Source organism: Marmota monax, unplaced genomic scaffold, assembly GCF_021218885.2.
Source record: "Marmota monax isolate L192 unplaced genomic scaffold, Marmota_monax_Labrador192_F-V1.1 WCK01_AAM20220418_F8-fsc00006, whole genome shotgun sequence".
Taxonomy (NCBI): domain Eukaryota; kingdom Metazoa; phylum Chordata; class Mammalia; order Rodentia; family Sciuridae; genus Marmota; species Marmota monax.
Window position 1 is genome coordinate 6582473 of NW_026693712.1, and position 17662 is coordinate 6600134.

The 17662-nt window shown below is 36.1% G+C and overlaps 1 protein-coding gene across 2 annotated transcripts in view; it reads left to right on the plus strand.

The window, feature by feature from the left end:
• Slc27a6 (solute carrier family 27 member 6) overlaps positions 1-17662 on the plus strand; it is a 62665-nt gene that overhangs the window by 5288 nt on the left and 39715 nt on the right. For both annotated transcript variants that reach the window (XM_046460327.2, XM_046460328.2), the window contains exon 3: positions 14226-14429. In XM_046460327.2, coding sequence (XP_046316283.1) covers positions 14226-14429 — 204 coding nt within the window. The remainder of the gene's footprint in view (positions 1-14225; positions 14430-17662) is intronic.

A 17662-nucleotide genomic window follows, 5' to 3' on the forward strand; every position in this document is an offset into this window, starting at 1 on the left:
TTTTAATATAATTATGAAAAATATGCATTCAGGTTTCATAAAATTTTAAAATAAATTTATCAATATTATGAAATGAGGTTTTCTATACACAGAAAAAAATCAAAATACTTACAAAATTATCATTGCTTTCCCACAAAGTCTGAAGACTCAAAAGTAATACAAAGAAGTCTTCTAGTCTCTTATCCTTGATTTTTTACCTCTGATATCTACTGATATCTGTTTATCTACTGATCTGTGCTTTTCTCTTTACTTAGAATGAATAGGAAAGTGTTAGGATGTTTGTATATCATTTATAGAATATATGTAACCTATGTCCTTTAACATATTAAATATATAACAAAGTAATATATAATTATAATGTGTAATTATTATTATAAATTATATGTTAATATATAACATGTCATGTAATATATAATACAATATGTTAATATATAATAATAATAATCCCTTCCATTTTTTTTTTTTTTTTTTACTATGGGATTACTGCCTATGAGCTTGTAGTTTCCCCCACTTTTATTTATTTATTTATTTTTTAATTTTTTATTGTTGGTTGTTCAAAACATTACAAATTTCTTGACATATCATATTTCACACTTTGATTCAAGTGGGTTATGAACTCCCACCTTCACCCCATACACAGATTGCAGAATCACATCAGTTACACATCCATTGATTTACATATTGCCATACTAGTGTTTGTTGTGCTCCGCTGCCTTTCCCATCCTCCACCCTCCCCCCTCCCCACCTCTCCCCTCCCCTCCCCTCCCCTCCTCTCTCTCTACCCCCACCACTGTATAACCCTGAGGGTCTCCTTCCATTTCCATGCAATTTCCTTTCTCTCTCCCTTTCCCTCCCACCTCTCATCCCTGTTAAATGTTAATCTTCTTCTCCTGCTCTTCGTCCCTACTCTGATCTTAGTTACTCTCCTTATATCAAAGAAGACATTTGGCATTTGTTTTTTAGGGATTGGCTAGCTTCACTTAGCATAATCTGCTCTAATGCCATCCATTTCCCTGCAAATTCTATGATTTTGTCATTTTTTAATGCAGAGTAATACTCCATTGTGTATAAATGCCACATTTTTTTTATCCATTCGTCTATTGAAGGGCATCTAGGTTGGTTCCACAGTCTTGCTATTGTGAATTGTGCTGCTATGAACATCGATGTAGCAGTGTCCCTGTAGCATACTCTTTTTAAGTCTTTAGGGAATAGACCAAGAAGGGGAATAGCTGGGTCAAATGGTGGCTCCATTCCCAGCTTTCCAAGAAATCTCCATACTGCTTTCCAAATTGGCTGCACCAATCTGCAGTCCCACCAGCAATGTACAAGTGTACCCTTTTCCCCACATCCTCGCCAGCACTTATTGTTGTTTGACTTCCTAATGGCTGCCAATCTTACTGGAGTGAGATGGTATCTTAGGGTGGTTTTGATTTGCATTTCTCTGACAGCTAGAGATGGTGAGCATTTTTTCATATACTTGTTGATTGACTGTATGTCCTCCTCTGAGAAGTGTCTGTTCAGGTCCTTGGCCCATTTGTTGATTGGGTTGTTTGTTCTCTTATTGTCTAATTTTTTGAGTTCTTTGTATACTCTGGATATTAGGGCTCTATCTGAAGTGTGAGGAGTAAAGATTTGTTCCCAGGGTGTAGGCTCCCTATTTACCTCTCTTATTGTTTCTTTTGCTGAGAAAAAACTTTTTAGTTTGAGTAAGTCCCATTTGTTGATTCTAGTTATTAACTTTTGTGTTATGGGTGTCCTATTGAGGAATTTGGAGCCCTACCCCACAGTATGTAGATCGTAGCCAACTTTTTCTTCTATCAGACGGCGTGTCTCTGATTTGATATCAAGCTCCTTGATCCATTTTGAATTAACTTTTGTGCATGACGAGAGAAAGGGATTCAGTTTCATTTTGTTGCATATGGATTTCCAGTTTTCCCAGCACCATTTGTTGAAGATGCTATCCTTCCTCCATTGCATGCTTTTAGCCCCTTTATCAAATATAAGGTAGTTGTAGTTTTGTGGATTGGTTTCTGTGTCCTCTATTCTGTACCATTGGTCCACCCGCCTGTTTTGGTACCAGTACCATGCTGTTTTTGTTACTATTGCTCTGTAGTATAGTTTGAAGTCTGGTATCACTATACCGCCTGATTCACACTTCCTGCTTAGCATTGTTTTTGCTATTCTGGGTCTTTTATTTTTCCATATGAATTTCATGATTGCTTTATCTATTTCTACAAGAAATGCCGTTGGGATTTTGATTGGCATTGCATTAAACCTGTAGAGAACTTTTGGTAATATCACCATTTTGATGATGTTAGTTCTGCCTATCCATGGACAGGGTATATTTTTCCATCTTCTAAGATCTTCTTCTATTTCTCTCTTTAGGGTTCTGTAGTTTTCATTGTATAAGTCTTTCACCACTTTTGTTAGGTTGATTCCCAAGTATTTTATTTTTTTTGAAGATATTGTGAATGGAGTGGTTGTCCTCATTTCCATTTCAGAGGATTTGTCGCTGATATACAGGAATGCCTTTGATTTATGCGTGTTGATTTTATATCCTGCCACTTTGCTGAATTCATTTATTAGCTCTAATAGTTTCTTTGTAGACCCTTTTGGGTCTGCTAGGTATAGAATCATATCATCTGCAAATAGTGATAATTTAAGTTCTTCTTTTCCTATGTTTATGCCTTTAATTTCTTTCGTCTGTCTAATTGCTCTGGCCAGTGTTTCGAGAACTATGTTGAACAGAAGTGGAAAGAGAGGGCATCCCTGTCTTGTTCCAGATTTTAGAGGGAATGCCTTCAATTTTTCTCCATTCGGAATGATGCTAGCCTGAGGCTTAGCATAGATTGCTTTTACAGTATTGAGGTATGTTCCTGTTATCCCTAGTTTTTCTAGAGTTTTGAACATAAAGGGATGCTGTACTTTGTCGGATGCTTTTTCCGCATCTATCGAGATGATCATATGGTTCTTATTTTTAAGTCTATTGATGTGGCGAATAACATTTATTGATTTCCGTATATTGAACCAGCCTTGCATCCCAGGGATGAATCCTACTTGATCATGGTGCACAATTTTTTTGATATGTTTTTGTATCCGATTCGCCAGAATTTTATTGAGGATTTTTGCATCTAGGTTCATTAGAAATATTGGTCTGTAGTTTTCTTTCTTTGAAGTGTCTTTGTCTGGTTTAGGTATCAGGGTGATGTTGGCCTCATAGAATGAATTTGGAAGTTCTCCCTCTTTTTCTATTTCCTGAAGTAGCTTGAAAAGTATTGGTATTAGTTCTTCTTTAAAGGTTTTGTAAAATTCTGCTGTATACCCATCCGGTCCTGGGCTTTTCTTAGTTGGTAATATTTTGATGGTTTCTTCTATTTCCTCAATTGATATTGGTCTGTTTAGGTTGTCTATATCCTCCTGACTCAATCTGGGCAGATCATATGACTTAAGAAATTTATCGATGCCTTCACTATCTTCTAATTTATTGGAGTATAAGGATTCAAAATAGTTTTTGATTATCTTCTGTATTTCTGAAGTGTCTGTTGTGATATTGCCTTTTTCATCCCGTATGCTAGTAATTTGAGTTCTCTCTCTTCTTCTCTTTGCTAGCATCGCTAAGGGTCTGTCGATTTTGTTTATTTTTTCAAAGAACCAACTTTTAGTTTTGTCAATTTTTTCAATTGTTTCTTTTGTTTCGATTTCATTAATTTCAGCTCTGATTTTCATTATTTCTTGCCTTCTACTTCTTTTGCTGTTGTTTTGCTCTTTTTTTTCAAGGATTTTGAGATGAAGTATGAGATCATTTATTTGTTGGTTTTTTCTTTTTTTAAGGAATGAACTCCAAGCAATGAATTTTCCTCTTAGAACTGCTTTCAATGTGTCCCATAGATTCCAATATGTTGTGTCTGTGTTTTCATTTATCTCTAAGAATTTTTTAATTTCCTCCTTGATGTCTTCTATAACCCATTGATCATTCAGTAACCTATTGTTCATTCTCCAAGTGATGTATGCTTTTTCCTTCCTTCTTTTATAGTTGATTTTCAGTTTCATTCCATTATGATCAGATAAGATGCATGGTATTATCTCTACTCCTTTATATTGTCTAAGAGTTGCCCTGTGACATAATATATGATCTATTTTTGAGAAGGATCCATGTGCTGCTGAGAAAAAAGTGTAACTGCTTGATGTTGGGTGGTATATTCTATATATGTCAATTAAGTCTAGGTTCTTAATTGTGTTATTGAGTTCTATAGTTTCCTTATTCAACTTTTGTTTGGAAGATCTGTCCAGTGGCGAGAGAGGTGTGTTGAAGTCTCCCATGATTATGGTATGGTGGTCTATTAGACTCTTGAACTTGAGAAGAGTTTGTTTGACGAACATAGCTGCACCATTGTTTGGGGCATAAATATTTATGATTGTTATGTCTTGTTGGTGTATGGTTCCCTTGAGCAGTATGTAGTGTCCCTCTTTATCCCTTTTGATTAACTTTGGCTTGAAATCTATTTTATTTGATATGAGTATGGACATTCCTGCTTGTTTCCGAAGTCCATATGAGTGAAATGATTTTTCCCAACCTTTCACCTTCAGCCTGTGTATGTCTTTTCCTATCAAATGCGTCTCCTGTAGGCAGCATATTGTTGGGTCTTATTTTGTGATCCATTCTACTAGCCTGTGTCTCTTAATTGGTGAGTTTAAGCCATTAACATTTAGGGTTATTACTGAGATATGGGTTGTTCTTCCAGCCATATTTGTTTATTTATGTTACTAAACATGGTTTGTTTTCCTCTTTGATTATTTTCCCCCCTTTACTGTCCTACCTCCCACTGTTGGTTTTCATTGTTATTTTCCATTTCCTCTTCCTGTAATGTTTTGCCAAGGATGTTTTGAAGAGATGGTTTTCTAGCTGCGAATTCTTTAAACTTTTGTTTATCGTGGAAGGTTTTAATTTCATCTTCCATCCTGAAGCTTAATTTCGCTGGATACACAATTCTTGGTTGGAACCCATTTTCTTTCAGTGTTTGAAATATGTTATTCCAGGATCTTCTAGCTTTCAGAGTCTGTGTTGAAAGATCAGCTGTTATCCTGATTGGCTTACCCCTAAATGTAATCTGCTTCCTTTCTCTTGTAGCTTTTAAAATTCTCTCCTTATTCTGTATGTTGGGCATCTTCATTATAATGTGTCTAGGTGTGGATCTCTTATGATTTTGCACATTCGGCGTCCTGTAGGCTTCTAGGATTTGGGATTCTGTCTCATTCTTCAAGTCTGGGAAGTTTTATCGTATTATTTCATTGAATAGACTGCTCATTCCTTTGGTTTGGAGCTCTGTACCTTCCTGTATCCCAATGACTCTTAAGTTTGGTCTCTTAATGTTATCCCATATTTCTTGGATGTTCTGCTCATGGTTTCTTAACAGTCTTGCTGAGCTGTCTATGTTCTTTTCCAGTTGAAATACTTTGTCTTCATTGTCTGATGTTCTATCTTCTAAGTGTTCTACTCTGCTGGTAGTATTCTCCATTGAGTTTTTATGTTGGTTTATTGCTTCCTGCATTTCTAGGATTTCTGTTTGTTTGCTTTTTATAACCTCTATCTCCCTGTATAGTTGATCCTTTGCTTCCTGGATTTGTTTGCGTAATTCATTGTCGAAGTGATCTTTCATTGTCTGATTTTGCTGTTTAATGTCTTCCTTGATACTCCAGATCATCTGAAGCATGTATATCCTGAATTCTTTATCTGACATTCCATCTGCTGCAGCTGTTACCTCTTCTAAAGTTGCGTTGACCTGCATTGCTTGTGGTCCTTTCTTTCCTTGTCTTTTCATACTGCTTGCGTATCTTTCCTGCAGGCGCGGGCGGCGGCTCTGCTCTCTCCTTATTCCAATTGGGGTGTCATGGCTACCACACTGGCAGGTCACTGGGCCTGTTCTGGGCACTGGCGGCGGCTCTGTTCTGCCCCTACTCCAATTGGGGTGACGAGTGTACCACGCCGGCAGGCCACCGGGCCTGATCCGCCGGTCGGTTGCAGGTTTGCCTACCCTGCAGGCGTGGGCGGCGGCTCTACTCTGCCCCTTCTCCAAATGGGGTGACGTGTCTGTCGTACCGGCAGGCCACTGGGCCTGTCCTGCTGGTCGGTCGCAGATCTGCCCACCTTTCGGGCACGGGTGGTGGCTCTGCTCTGCCCCTACTCCAGTTGGGGTGTCGTGACTACCCCGCCTGCAGGTCGCTGGGCCTGTTCCTGGCACGGGCGGCGACTCTGCTCTGCCCCTACTCCAATTAGGGTGGTGTGTGTACCACGCCAGCAGGCTCCTGGGCCTGATCCGCCGGTCTGTCGCAGGTCTGCCTACCTTGGAGGCGCGGGCGGCGGATCTTCCCTTCCATTTTAAAGAAATTTGTAGATTACAAAGTGTTTTTATACATCTTTTTTTTTTCCTTTTTCACTGTGGCCACAAAAGTTAGATAATAGCTTTATTTTAAGGATGAGGGCAGCAAGATTCCTCTGGGTAAGTCACCTACTGATGCTCATGGGTCTAAGCAGTGTCACATGGGAACTGGAGTCCAGATTTGTCCTGATTTTCTTATGTTAATCAGGATATCCTGCAGTGTTTGTCTTCCTTCCAGCTTGATTTATTGTCTTATCACCATCTTCTTTCTCCCTTCCCTTTCCTTTCCTTTTCTTTCTCACCTTCTATTTATCCACCCACCTTCTCTCAGTACCTTTTTCCACTGAACTTTCCCTCCCACCTCAGGTGTGCTGTGGCTATTTACAGTGACTCCCGTAAGTCATGAAGTTTCCTTAGCCAACTGCCAAACACATTGGTGTAACCTTGAAGAACAGTTTAAGAACTAGATTGTAAGATCTTGGATCTGAGGAAGTTTATTTTGTTTTCTACCAAATTCTCAGGATTGAGTGCAAAGAAGATATTCAATAAATATTTATGGCTTGGATGAATATGTGGCTAAATGATTGAATAAAAACAACAAGTCCATTTGGGCACTTAGTAACTTTCTTTTGTATTTATTTATTTATTTATAGAGAAGAGAGAGAGAGAGAGAGAGAGAATTTTTTAATATTTATTTTTTAGTTTTCGGTGGATACAACATCTTTATTTTTATGTGGTGCTGAGGATCGAACCCAGCGCCCCGCACATGCCAGGTGAGCACGTTACCACTTGAGCCACATCCCCTGTCCCTATTTATTTATTTTTGTTCTAATTAGTTAGACATGATAGTAGAATGCATTTTGACACATCATACATAAATGGAGTATAAATTCTCATTCTTCCAGTTGTACATGATGTAGAGTTACACCAGTCAGGTAGTCATATATGGACATAGAGTAACAATGTCAGATTCATTTTACTGTCACTTCTAGCCCCATACTCTCTCCTCTCCTGTTACTCTCCTATGCCTAATCCAAAGTACCTCTATTCTTCCCTAACTGCTCTTCACTATTGTGAATTAGTATCCGATTATCAGAGAAAACATTTGACCTTTGATTCTTTGGAATTGGCTTATTTCACTTACCATGATATTCTCCAGTTCCATCCATTTACAATAATTTCATTCTCCTTTAAGGCTGAGTAATATTCCATTGTGTATATATTACACAACTTCTTTACATTCATCTGTTGAAGGGCATCTAGGCTGGTTTCATAGTTTAGTTATTGTGAATTGAAGGGCTATAAACATTGCTGTAGCTGCATCACTGTAGTATGCTGATTTTAAGTCCTTTGGGTATAAACTGAGGAGAGGGGTAGCTGGATCAAATGGTGGTACCATTCCAAGTTTTTGCAATCCCACCAGTAATGGATAAGTGTAGCTTTTCCCCCATATCCTCGCCATCATTTATTATTACTTGTATTCTTGATCATTGCTATTCTGACTGGAGTGAGATGGGATCTCAGTATAGTTTTAATTTGCATTTCTCTATTGCTAGAGATATTGAACATTTTTCATATATTTGTTGATTGATTATATTTCTGCTTCAGTTCCTTAGCTCATTTATTGATTGGGTTGTTTTTTGGTGTTAAGCTTTTTGAGTTATTTATATACTTAGTAACTTTTAATTGACTTTTATACAATTGCTAATAAATGGTCCACTCCGCTCTCAATTTGATAACTGGTTTTGAAGATAGAGATGTGTTGGGGATTCCTTTTCTGTGTTGTTTGGTATTTGTGTTGCTAATCATTAGAATCACTATGCCCAAGAGGTAAAAAGTACTTTAGATACCCTAGGCATCCACAAGATTTCAGGTTCATGTGAATGTTTTATCTTGCTTTCTCTCTTTTCTTAAAGAATGACATGTTAAATCATTATTATAAAAGAATAATTTAAAAATTCATATTGCCCTCAGCTTATTTACTTTAGAATTGATAATATTTTACATCTCAACCTATTTTAAAGCATTTTGGGTTTATCTTCTCAAGAAGTAAATTCGGATCTTTTGTATACACACAGGAGTGCATACAGCTGTCCACTGTGAGTTTTCATGAGCTGCTGCACTCAGACTAAGCAGGGCAAATGGCTAGCAATAGGCCATTGTGATTCCCTAAAGGGCTTTCAGTCATAAAGGCAATTGCCTTATAAAGATCAAGAGTAAGAGTTAGGGGGGAAATAAGACCTTTCAAGTTTTATAGAATTTGAGATTTATATATTGAGATAGATAAAATAACTGGTTCTTGCAAACTTTATTACCAGTGTATTATGATCTTTACATGATATTTCAGTTTTCAGGACATTTAAGAATTTTTATATATATTTAGTACAATGACAGTTTATATATATATATATATATATATATATATATATATATATATATATTTCATCTTAGACTAAGCTAGGTCAAGTATTATCTCCACTTCAAAAGAAACAATTGATTTTACTGGTTTTAATTGATTTTACTGGTTACTACAGTATAATCACAAAATCAAACAGAAAATCGAGCGGATGGAGAAGAATTATTTGATAAATCATATTGAGAACAACTGATTTTAAAATTAATTATAATGAATAGCAATGTGGTATAGGTCTTAAATATTAGGGAATGAATTTTGGAGCTTAGTACACCTGTATTAAAGCACAAGTTGCACGTTTGTTAATTTAGGCAGGCCAGTTAATTTTTCTAACCTTCATTTTCCTTCAAATTCCTATATTTGATCTTTAAAAGTAGAGGTAACACACATTTCCTAGTGTTAACATGACAATTAGTTAATACTTGCCCAAATAGCTGTTACATTATTGATGATGAAATGAGTTTTAGGGCCTGATTTTAAGTATAAAATATCTCAGTATGAATTGCTTTAGAACATTGCTGCTTAAATATTAATTTTCTTAGAAACTATAGCCTTGCCATGCATTCTCTGACATGCCTGTTGGGATTCTCTACACAGGAGGATTATAGTTATAAGCATCTGGTAAGATCTATAATTTCATTTTGTATCAGTATGGAAAGTTCAAGTGAACCATTTATAGCTGATTTTTATATTAGGCTTATTAATGCATAACATTTTGGTCTTTGTTTGTTTTTTGGTAATAGAGATAGAGCCCAGGGCCTCACCCATAGTAAGCATAACAAGCCATACTACTAAGCTACACCCCAATCCCTACATAAAATTTGAAAAGTTTAAAATTGAAATATTTACCAGTGCATAAAAACTATAATTGATTATATTCCTATACTTTTGAAAATATTAGTCTGTTCCATGTAGAATAAGATAATATAAAGTTTTTAATGCAGCACATTCATAACCAATAAAATATTACAGAAGTAAATGAAACTTTTATCCATTGATTGTATAGTCCCTGAAATGTGAATAGGAAATATAAAACTAATATAGAAACAAGAAATCAAATTGTGTAAAAAGTGCTAAAGTATCTTAAGTAAGTATCATAATTCACATGTTTTTGTTCTTGTGATCCCATTTAACATAGTGCCTTGCATATGGGAGAAAATATGTGCTTCTAAAAAGAGCATGTTGCTTTTAAAAAGACAGTGAGCCTTGCAGTGTAAACTCTTAAAGATCATAGGAAATCCAGATGTTTCATTTTCCAATAGTAGGTTCTATCAGGACCTGAATCTATCCTAGATCCCATGGTGCAAAGTTCAGTTCCTTTAACCAGGTTTCTACCTACACTTACAGTGTGTGCTCAGGTGCAGTCAGCAGAAGGAAGGAGGAGGCACATGTCAATCTTAGGAGGTGCTTCCAGTTCTAGTGCATTTCACTGAAGAGTAAATCTTCATGAAACAAAATCAAATTTCCTTGAAGTATTTAAAAATTGCTACTGTTACAAGGCTGGGCCCTCTGGGAAACTGAGGCAGGGTGAAGACCTCCCACCTCTTTTTAAACACTGATTCTTATAATCAAGTCAGAAAGATTTCAGACTTATCAATGCTCAGAGTAAGGGACATGAGTCTATTGAAGAGATAGGAAAAAGGAAAGGGGATACCCTTAAGGGAGAAAGTGAGTCCTGTCAGAGAGGAAAGGGACAGTGTGCTCCCTCTTGCACTCTAGTTTTATTGGGGATCCCAGAGATTTTTCCAGAGAGTCCTGCCAAGGTCTACCTCTTGACTTTGACTGACAACTGTTGACATCAGATTTTCAAGACCCCACTACCATGACAATTCCAGGTCACTTTGGCCCAGGCTGACCAGTTCTGATTGGATTCTTAACCATAAATTCTTACAGATTTTATGATCAGGAGGAATTATCTTTATCTCTCTGAGTTTGGGGATCTGATCTGTAAAGGGTCACGAATGTATCCCTCTTCAGGGTAACTTGGGTTCCCCTTATTGGCATTATTTCAGGCCTGCATTTCTCCTGCAGATAATAGGTTGTTTGCTAAGGAATGTGACATATCCTGTCCAGGCAAGCCATGCAGGGCTTCAGGCATATTGCTTCTTGGAAAAGAAAGAATGTGGGGGTCAGCAGAGTGGGCCCATTTTGTAGAATCATTCCCTTAACCTTGTGTTCCCATCACTTGCACCTGTCTGTCCCCATCACTGCTTTGTGTCAGAACTAAATTTTCAGAATTTACCTTTTTTTTTTCAGAATTTACTTTCTTTTTTTTTTTTTTTTTTGAGAGAGAGAGGGGGGGTGGGTACTACCGCTTGAGCCACATCCCCAGCCCCAAAATTTACTTTCAAAATAATAAAACTTTTTTTCATTTTGTTAAGGAAAATTGGCAGTGATAAGTAACTGGTGACACTTTTTCCTTTATGTGACTTTTCACATTTTTGTTGCAGTTTTCACCATCCGCGTCCATATTTTCTACCACTGTTGAAGAAATAATTTGGTTAGAAAAAATTCCATTTCAGAATTCTACCTTTTTCTACCTCAGCCAAATCAATTTAATTTTAAGAAAACAGAATTCTATTTCCTCTAATTCATGCTCATTTTCTTTTTTCAGAATTTGCTTTTAAGACTGATTTTTTTTTTTTTTTTTTTTTGTGGTGCTAGGGATTGAACCCAGGGCCTTTTGCATGTGAGACAAGCCTTTACCAACTGAGCTATATCCTCAGCCATATTCTTTTTTCTTGTAACCATTATCACTGTTTGTAGATCCTCACTGTTCCTTATACCCTGGATTTCAACCAAAATTTGGGGTAAAATTTAATCATATTATAACTTTTGTTGTACTGATTTTCCAACTTTAGACATTCCTCCCTTTATATGTTATTATTATTTGTGTGTGTGTATGTGTTTATATGTGGTGTGTGTGTGTGTGTGTGTGTGGTGTGTATGTGTGTGGTGTGGTGTGTATGTGTGTGTGTGTGTGTGTGTGTGTGTGTGATGTTGGAGATTGAACCCAGGGCCTTGTATATCCACACAAGCCCACTATCACTGAGCTACATCCTCAGTCCTGGACATTTGTATCTTTAAGAACATATAAAAGTATGCTATTAATTTCTAATTCCCAGTGACAGATTTGAAATTATGATCAGCAAAATGGGTCAATTCAGAGATTTATGAGTATAAAATGCCAGAAAGAATGTTCAGACAAAATCTAGAATTAACATTTAAAAAAAAATTCAATCCTTTGTCCTGCTTTTCCATTTGTTTATGACTTATCTTTCCTCCCAGGCTTCCTTGTGGATTTTCCTTTCTCCTTGCCAAACAATCTGTATACAGCAGTATGCCGGGTCTGTTAAGAACTAAGTATTTTCTCTAGATTTTTGTTTTGTTCTGTTTTGTTTTATTTGGATTTGTTCTAGAAATAAAAATTTAAAAAACATTTTAAATTTCTAATTTCCCCAACAACATATAAATTCCTTAGCACTTGTATGTTCATCTGGCTTCTTACAGGTTTTGAGAAACTCTTAGTCACATTTCTCTTGCTGCTTCTTTATGACCAATCTGAGTTATAGATTTTGAGAGAGTAAATCCCAAATGCATTGCATTATAATAGAACTAAGTAGTAACTGGCAAACGACTTCATCACATAACAAGGTACTGATTTATGATTCTAGGAAAATGTGTAATGCAGAACTCCAAATTCAAATTCAAAGCCAAATGTAGATTATGATTATTTTTAGTTTTATTTTAAAAATTAGAAAATATATAATGCTTCAGAGGTAACAACTATATTTGCAGGTATTGAACATTCTGATAGAAGTCTCTTTTACATTTAATAGTGTTATTTTTTAATGACTGCTGGTTTTATGAGGTCTATAAATATAAGTTTGAGTTAATAGATGGGTTAAATTACCAATTCTACTGTCTGCCAACTTGTGACCTTGGTGTAGCTATCTACTAGAGCAGCTAAAATGAAGTTCCCCAATCTGCGTGGCTTAAAACAAGGGAAATGTACTTTCACAGTTATAGAGACTGGATGTTCAAAATAAAAGTGTGAACAGGGCCATGGTTTCTCATAATGCTCTTCTGGGGGTTGCTGACAGTGCTTGACATTCCTTGCATTAACTCTAAAAAAACAGTGAGAATTGTGTTTTAATAACCCCAAGAATATTAATGTAGATTTTAAGATAAGTAATATGTCACTCAGAAGTCCTGTATACTTTAGAAAATTATAACATATTATAGGAATATGGAAATAAAATTGGAGTGCCCAGGTTGAATATAGCAGTTGAATTCTACTATCAGAGGTCCATTTTAAAGTCAGGCACTGTCAAGTACAAAAGAAATATAAAGAATGTAAGTAGTTGTAGATCTCTCTACCCTAGGGGGCAGGGGACAATACTCAGTTATACAAAGGACTATGCAAGAATGATGGCTTTTTGTTTCTTTATCCCATCAGGTACCTTGATATGTAATATTTCCTCCTTAGGGACCCACTCCCACCTTCTATCTTCCTGCTTTCCCATCAATACCTTCTTTCTGAGTAGATGACATCTTGTCTTTCATTAATGGCCAAATTAATGAACTCTGGTTTATCTCTCTGAATAACTCAATGTATTCCTACCTTAATGGTTGCTGTTTTATTTATCTTAGCAGCAGGTGCTGAGAAAAGTTTTTTTTTTTTTTTTCTTTCCTAAACATTGGCTATCAACTACACCCTTATCTCACCAGAGTCCAAAGTCTTTAGTTCTTTGGGATTTTCTATTCTTCCTTCTTTCTTCTTGGCTTCTTTCTGCCCAGGGCTGCTTGTGGAGACTCTATTCTCAACTCACTCTCACCTACCACTGTCACATCCTCCTCTGTATGGAGGATCTTGTTGCTTTACCTGGAAGGCATTCTTTTTCTCCTCTGCTTTCAAAGGCTCTTATATTTAGTTCTAGCTACATAGAGAAAAAAGGCATCTCTAAATCACTTAGCTTTTGACTCCAAAACCACAATGAGCTTATGATTCCAGATCTGCCAGGGGATTTTTCCGAAGTATATTTCACCATAGTAGAACTACACAATGACAGATGACTTTTTTTGGAATAACCATCTACTAAGTTGCATTTTAAAAAATGTTTAGTGTAGTATTCTGAATTCAGAGTATTAAATTCTATTTAAAAATTGAAAAATATCCATAATTTTGATAATGACCTCTCCAGAAGTCAATCTGAATTGGCCTACTTTGCATTGTTCAGTCGAGGGGTAATCAGATCTCCCTTTCAGGTAGTCCTGTTGAAACAGAACCATAACATGGCAGTGATATTACTCATCCCAAATGAGAAGAAAGTCAGCATTTTATATCTTTGTTTCAACACAAAAAAGTAAGCTCACAGTGAATGGTTTGAGGTTTACGTTTTGTTTATTTATACTAATCCTTTGTGTTTTTTTAGATTTGCTTGGCATTATAGAAGAGATCCTTCCCAACATCCCCCAAAATGTCAGTGTTTGGGGCATGAAAGATTCTGTTCCCCAAGGGATGATTTCACTCATACAAAAACTGAGCACATCATCTGAGGAGCCTGTGGCATGCAGCCATCGTGTTGCCTCAAGCCTCAAGTCCACGTGCCTATATATTTTTACCTCTGGAACAACAGGTATGTTCCAATTATTTTTAAGGCTAAAGAGGATTACCATGTATTTTCAGCCATGTGTAGGTCTAAGCATCTGAGAAAGCATGCATGCAAGAAGACCTAAAGTTCTCGTATCTCAGAACTTGCAAACAGGAATGAAAAATGAATTGCTTTGGCTTTCAAAAAGTTCATTGTTTTGACTTTGGAAAATCACATGTTCATTGACCTTGGTCTCATTTGAAAAGATTTTCTTAGTTTCATAGAATAAAAAGCACTGGAATGTCTGAAGACCTTCCTCAGCCTGTTGCTCAGTGTCAGATATTTGGCTAGCTTTTATGGCAAGACCTTTGCCAGCTTCTCTGATCCTCAGATTCCTGTTCTCTAATATGAAGAGATTAGTTTAAATAGTTCCTAATTATTCATCTGTATTTAAGCAGTCATTAACTAAATTGAAAACAGTTCTATTTCTGAGAAAATCTTAAATCCTAAGCATAGTCCAATTTAAACACAAGTAGCTGCTCTCCTAATTTTCCTAGAATAAATATAATGTAACCAACAAGATCTGGAGGGTATCCCAGGTTTAGGAAAAGATAAATAATCAAAAAGACAAAAATATCAAATTTTTAAGCTTTGTTTTTTTTTCAGGGGCTGGGGGCAGTAAGCAATAATGATAAGAAGGAAAAAAAAATAATAAATTGCTTGAGAATTTAAAAATGCTTAATTTTGATTTTTTAGGAAATATAAATAGTATTATTGATTACAAGCTAAATAAGCTTTTGTGATTAATTTAAAGATGATTTAGGCAGGGCATGGTGGTGCATATCTGTAATCCCAGCAGTTCGGGAGGCTGAGGCAGGAGGATTGTGAGTTAAAAGCCAGTCTTAGCTAAAGTGAAGCATTATGCAACTCAATGAGACCCTGTCTTTAAATAAAATACAAAATAGGGCTAGGAATGTGACTCAGTGGTTGAGTGCCCCTGAATTCAATCACTGGTACCCCCACCCCAAATATAAATAAATAAATAAATAAATAAATATACACATATAAACACATACAACATATATATATATATATATATATATACACACACACACACAAACACACATATATGTATATATGTACATGTATAATATAGAATTTAATATTAAAATATTCTGTTGCTAATTTCTTATGTAAAGGTAGTACTGTAAGCACGACTATTGCATAAGAAAAGTTTTTCTTTATTTTAATGACCTATTTGATGCCTAAATGCAGTCTCTTTCTTGACTGTGATTAGAATAGCTTTGATAAATGAACTGGAAAATGCTAATGTGTATTAGACTGTCAGCATACATTCAGTCTGATTTTGTACTTTGAAAGAGAGAATAAAATTGTGGAAATGAGGTTCTTTAAAAACTTCCAAAAGTGCTAGCCAGTTTGTCTTTATACTTATTTTCTTGTGAAAAGTCAAAAGTGAGTCTGGTCTTCAAAACAGTCCTTACTTCTCCACCCCACAGAACACAGACAGACATAACAGCTTTGTTCTTCTAGAGTTCAATATACTATGGTGTATTGTGCCTGTTGACAAAATTATAAAACTCTCCTCAATCTGGAAGTAATTACTTTTTTTGTCTGTTTGATTGCTTAGCTTGCTAGATGACTATGACTATGCTTTTCTTATATTTGGGGCTTAAAGTCTCTTTGTTGAGATTGGCTGCAGGCCAAGATAGTTTACACTCTATAGGATCCTGACTGGGGGATGTTTTAGGTGTGTGAGACACAATGAAGTGGTGAAAACAAATTGTATGAAAGAAAAGAAATTTATTATTCTCAGGGCCTTCAGAGGTTAGGGGTGCCAGTGGAAGATCCAGAGGCAGTAGGGAACTCAGCCAGAAGGTAGGGAGTGAGAGGGCACCATGGGACTAGTCCTTTCTATGGTCCAGGGACATACCTATGCTGCCTTTTGGTGGGGACTTTCTTACATAATTCTAGGGCTGACCATTAGGTTTTTCATGGTCAGTAACCCTGGGGTGTTGAGTCAGTGAGATGAGGGACAATTGTCTTATGTCACAATCACAGGCAGGGGGAAAGTGTTTATTAAGTCCAACAGGGTACAACTGGGTTTCAAATAACTTATGACAAGGCCTAAAAATTGATGCAGAGATAGCAACTATATTAAACAAATTCATGGTTCTCACCCTTGTCTCAAAGAGATAACTTACCTTTAGATATAGGAAAGATAGTGCATATTTGGTCAAATTTATCTTCTTGGCCTCCTCTTTACCAAAGACATGCTCTCTATTTTTTTGATCTTGACCTCTTGGTCTTGGTCCTCTTGCTCTCACCATCACCTTGGAAACTTCACTCAATCCTTCTCTTGTTTTGATCGTCCAATTCAGGGATCCTTAAAGTTGCTTTACTTTTCTTTTTTCAGTGTGCTGCTTTCAGTTGTTATCTGATAAAGAGTATTTGGGAAGTATGTTTTTTTTTTTTTTTAATTGCTCACATGTCCAAATTATCCTTTTTCTATCCTTACACAGGAATGATAGTTCGTATAGAATTCTAGGTTGGAATTTATTCTTAGTAGGATCTTGAAGGCATGCTCTATTGTTTTAGACTTCCACTCTACATATTGAAGAAGTCTTTCTGCTTTCTTATCCTTATGTAACTTATCTTAGTTTTTGTTTTCCTTTTTTGGAATTTTTAGAATCTTTTATGAATCTCCATGGGTCTTTAACACCACATTGACATATACTGGTCTTATTTATCCATTTTTTCTGGAAATTAGTATGTCTATTTTAATCTAGGAAGTCATGTCCTGCAGTTCTAGGAACTTTTTTAAATATTTATTTCTTTAGTTTTAGGTAGACACAGTATCTTTATTTTACATTTATGTGGTGCTGAGAATCGAACCCAGTGCCTCATGCATGCTAGGCAAGCACGCTACCACTTGAGCCACATCCCCAGCCCAGTTCTAGGAACTTTTTAATTTGAAAAATGAATATTCTACATCTCATTTTCTTTCTTCCTACTTCTGTTCTTTCTGTCCATTTCCTTATTCTATTACATTTGTTTAATTTTTTCACTCATTCATCTTTGGAACTCTTACATTTTTGAAGATTGATCTTCCTGGAATAATTCATTAATTTCTTAATCTTTTGTATCTAATTTCCTTTCCTTACCTTTTGATAATTTTTTGAGAGATTTATCTTCCAACTCTTGTGTTCTCTGAAGATTTCTCTTTTGGAACTGTATGTTTGTATTTTAAATACTTTATT